This window comes from Eurypyga helias, unplaced genomic scaffold (assembly GCF_000690775.1).
Source record: "Eurypyga helias isolate BGI_N326 unplaced genomic scaffold, ASM69077v1 scaffold281, whole genome shotgun sequence".
NCBI lineage: Eukaryota > Metazoa > Chordata > Aves > Eurypygiformes > Eurypygidae > Eurypyga > Eurypyga helias.
Genome location: NW_010228666.1, coordinates 42464 through 47315, shown reverse-complemented (window position 1 = coordinate 47315; position 4852 = coordinate 42464). Strand labels below are relative to the sequence as shown.

At 39.7% G+C, this 4852-nt stretch overlaps 1 protein-coding gene across 1 annotated transcript in view; it reads right to left on the bottom strand.

Annotated features, from left to right (window-relative positions):
* The window catches only part of LOC104515740 (RNA-binding protein 33-like), a gene marked incomplete at both ends in the record, with an annotated part of 44155 nt that overhangs the window by 151 nt on the left and 39152 nt on the right, over positions 1 to 4852 (bottom strand). The window contains 3 exons of the mRNA XM_010159832.1: positions 3 to 219; positions 431 to 439; positions 1108 to 1267. Coding sequence (XP_010158134.1) covers positions 3 to 219; positions 431 to 439; positions 1108 to 1267 — 386 coding nt within the window. The remainder of the gene's footprint in view (positions 1 to 2; positions 220 to 430; positions 440 to 1107; positions 1268 to 4852) is intronic.

The window sequence follows — 4852 nt, the reverse complement described above, 5'->3', positions numbered from 1 at the left end:
GGAGAATCCCCACAGGACCTTGCGGCTGCATGTTCGGCCGTACCGGCCGATCTCTGGGAAACACCGGCTGCTGTCCCTGCTGATTAAATGCTGGGCCGGGCTGGTTGAACGGCATCGGGTTTTGGGTAGGGACAGGATGCGCGCTGTTGAGAAGCGGGGGAGGTGGCGGTGGCGGGGGGCTCCGCTGCTCAAACAAGTGATGGCTTGGAAACCTTGGATCTGTGGGAATCAGGCAAGTAATTAAATGACAGCCTCCCTGGGACATAAACACACTTTTGAAACAGAAAGTTCTATTTTGATTTGGAAAAATAACCTGAAATTTGCAGAAAGCGAAATTGTACGAGATGTTTTAAGAGCTACCCTCAAGGTTACATTTCTTTTGCTCCTGCCATCTCTGTGTAAGAGGAAGTGATGTTTGAAAGACCAGGACAACCGATAACTTGCTGGAATTAGGAATAGTTTTTAGAAATTCTACTCTTTAATCCCTGAAATCCTTCATGGATTTTATTGAGTTTAAACCACACAAGAACTCATAAAACACTGACACTGCTGACCAGGCATTCAGCAAATTTCTACATGTTTTTGTGTGTGTGTAAAACATGTTACACATACATTATACACACACAATTATGTATATATGTACGTACCATATATCGACATGTACGTACACACACACTTACTACCTATTTTGTTTGCTATGCTGTATCATGCCAGCTAACCTTCACAGATTCCTTACAGTACACACGGTAGTCCCATTGGTTTAAAGAGTTAGTAGTTGAAACCAAAGTGGATGGAGAGTACTAGTTATCTGAAATGGAACAAATTACATCCACTTAATTGCAACCATCGCTTAGATACTAATTTTATTTTTACTTGTATAAATACACAGGTTGATGGTAGTTACAGATGGAGACAAGATTACATCAAGGAAGGAAAAAGACATTAGACCACCTGAGTTTATGGCATGTCCTGTTCTAGCTACATCTGAGGCACTTCTGGTCTTCAGGCTCTTCCAAACACTTCATGTTTTTACATGATAACACTTACACTGCACAGCCATTTTACAAAAAGTGGATTTTGTCTGTTAATGAAAATAAAACCACTTACCTGCTATGAAGAAAGGATCTCTTTCCTGAGGAGGTGGAGGAGGGAGTGGGGGTGGTGGTGGTGGTGGCCCTCTCCACTGGTCCTGGATTGGCAGCCTTGGGGCTTGGGAAAAGTTGGTAGGAACTGGTCCAGGCGTATGCTGCTGAAAGTCTGGAGGGCCCTATTTAATAAGGCAGAACTAAGATTAAGACTACCATCCAGAAATCTATCTATTGCCTGCTGTAACTTTATTCCTCTAAAAAATACAATTGCTTTATGAATTATCTCCCATCACCTGTACAAATTGGCAACCCTTACTGAGTCATTACTGCACAATGGAAAATACATTAAACTGAAGTACAGTATCTTGAAATGAATTCACAATGTTTTAATAATCACTAGCACCACAGGATTGCCATTTCTTCTCAAGCTTATTGAAATCCATGCAATTATTGACCTTCTTTCCCATTAATCCACAAAAATCTGAATGTCTACTTTAGAAGACATTCCTGACATTTATCTTCTTAAACCGTGCTATTCTTCATCATCAATTTAGTACAATTTAAGCTACATTAGTGAAGCAGCTTTACTTGAAAAAAAAAAAAGTGGGGATGCAGGGTGTGAAGAACAATTTCTGGCATCCAGAAAATTAAAGAAATAATCTTTCACAAGAACTAACAGGAGAGTTAACACTTCTGTCTATTCACAACTTTGCATCTGAAGCGTTGTAAGAAAGGGTGCAAGATTATCTTTCCTCCATTAATTTTTTTTTTTTAAATGTAAAGTGAGCCTTTACATATTGCAGAAAGCAGGACATTAATCCAAAAGCAGAACTTTGCAGAAGCCACACTTAATGGAGTAATTCACACTGTTACCATTTTTTCTTTTGTATCTAAAGCTGACAAAATATGTTGGCAACCTCTGAAAACTGGAAGCCGCTACGCCTCACATAAATCATTATATTCACAATCATTTCTTTATTATGAGCAAATCAAGTAATAAAAATAATCCAAGAACACCCTTGTTTTCCTCTTTGTACAGATTCTGAAATGAGTGGTGGCATCCATTCTGTCTACTTATGGTGCTCACCATAAGGTTAAAGCCTGCTGTTACTGAAAACAAGCTTTTCAAAACAGATTTCAGGCCAAACACCCTCCTAGACTGAAACACGGTCATCAGCAAAGGATCAAACCACTACACTGCACTGGCATTTCATTGATCTCTTGAGCTGCCCTCGCCAATAGCACACGCAGTTTCACCCCACCCTACCTGTATTGCAAAAATACTGGCATTTTAGCAAAAGAGCTTCTCACAGAGCAAAACCAGGTATGTGTCATGGAAATTGCACTCTACTTCCTACCCAAATAGCGCAAGTGAAAGCTGCTTGACACACTTCTACCATCAGGCTGCAACTGGGATTGGCAAGGCCCAAACACATAGATGAGGGGCATTGTTAAATTTGAAGCCCTCTTGAAAACACCTAGATGGGGATATATGACATACTAAGACCTCTCATTCAGAAGCGAGACAGTGACTTATTTTATGCCATTATATGGCCAACAACTGTAAACATTATCATTCCTGGAGATTAAAGGGTCTGTATCCAGTTACCAGTGCTCCTAGTCAGCCAGTCTCCTGTGGGTTTAGTGGGAAGACATTATACTACACTCAAGCATGACAGTGCTCATAACATACATACTTGTTTGTTGGAGAAGCCTGCTGCACTTAGTGAACAGTTACTAGCAGCAAAATATTCTTGTCACCTTGGAAGAGACTAACGCCTTCGAATTTCACAGGCAGTCTGAAAAAAAGCAGCAGCTAGGGAAAGGAGGAGCTACTGGGGAGGGAGAAAGTGACATTTATTTGTCCCATCAAAATCTGTTCAGGTTTAGCTGAACAGGGCCGTTCAGCTGCACTGCCCTTCCCTGTGTTGAGCAGGAACAACAACTGAACACAAACCTTGAGGATCCTGACCCTTCACTCCCAAAACGCACCTCTACCATCACCACACACAGGACCTGCCAGAGGTATGTTCAAAACTAAGGTTAAAATCATCACCTCATCTTGGAAGCGTTGGTGACGAAGGGATTTTTCTCAAAGTGCTGCCCTTACAGCCATCCGTCACCCTGGGGCACACATGCTTCGCCACACGGCCCCGGGGGAGACACCCAGCAAACCAACTGCTAGTTAGCTATTTAGTTGTTAGTTTATCACTGCATAATGTATAACAGCATTGCAACAGAGGCAGGGGAGAACCCCTGAATTGCAGCAAATGCATGGGACAGCTCGTATCTACTGACACATCCTTAATGCAATCAAACTGAAGATCCTTCTTTGAGAAAATCGAGCAATAATAAAACATTGCTAAAATAACTCACTTGGGCATAACAATATTTTTCCATCACTTCAATCTCGGAACAAAAGTATTTGGAAAATTTCAAGCAAAACGATTCCAAATGAGGCAAGCAATCAGCTCAGCATCTTGGTTCAAACCAGGAGTCTGGTAGTACTATACGGCCTGAGAGCAGCTTTATATTCCCCTTCGTAAGGGAACTTTAAACCCATACAAAATAAGCCTTAAGTGTTAGAACAGAGTAATACAAGGTTATTTTAGATCCAAGAAAGGTCACACTTTAAAAAAGTGGTTATTGTTTATTTAGCAAAATAACCCAGCAAGATATTTTACTATTAAAGATAGAAGAGATATTGATTTCAAGCTCCCTTCATTACCCAAGGTGACCACGTCTTAATGTAAGAACCAAAATATTTATTGCCCTCTAAATACTTCCACTGATTTTAAAGACAATCTAACAGTTATCCAATTTTTATCCCAAAATCCCAACAAATGTCCAGCAAGATACATCAAGAAATTTTGTTTTGTTTTTTCCCCCCTCTAGTTTTATCAGTGGTCTATTTCATCCAAGTATATCCCACAACACAAGTTGGGGTCAAAATAACTCCAAAACACTCCAACAAAATGAGAGCAAGAGGGAAGTATTTGAAGTTTGGAATTCTTCCTATTGGCCTCTCTTTTTTTCCATTCCTCACAGTTAAGAACTCCATTTTTTTCACTTACTTTTTAAGTAATATTCCAGTTAAAACTTTGAGGCTGAGAAGTTTTCAAAGATAACAAGTATTTTCCAATCCTAAAGCCAACCATTCCTCATTTTGCATTTAAAGTTAAAGATCCTTTAATATGCAAGAAACAAGTAGTCTCTCTCTGTCAGGAGTCACTAGTGCTGAAACAATGACACTTCTCCACACACAATGCAGCAGAGGGTTGGACTTTCTGAAACCTACAATCTTCAAAAATGGCAAAACTACCGAAGTAGAGGCGATATAAATCACACCACAGTAAAGCTGCATGCCATACAGATAACTGAGTATCCCTAAGAAACACCTACTTATCCGACCACTGAACAGATTTTAACTTTATGTATATGACGCTTTTAAGAACTACTGAAATATGACTGATCACATTTCTTGGCTGATAACCAAAGGCCAATCCAAAGAAATTAATTGCAAAAGACATTTGTTATATGCCAAAAAATTAATTACCAATATTTCCTTCTTAAAAAAAAAAAGGTAATTTGATTCTCTTCCTTCTAACATCCCCGAAAGAGACCAACCTTCCATTTTTTTCCTAAACTAGCTTTGCTTCTACTGTCCCTAAAGACTAAATAAAATTCTGCCCCAAAGTTACAGTAACACAGGTGGGGGGAAGCCTGTATTTTCAGATTTTACATTGCTGACATTTTTCTTCTGA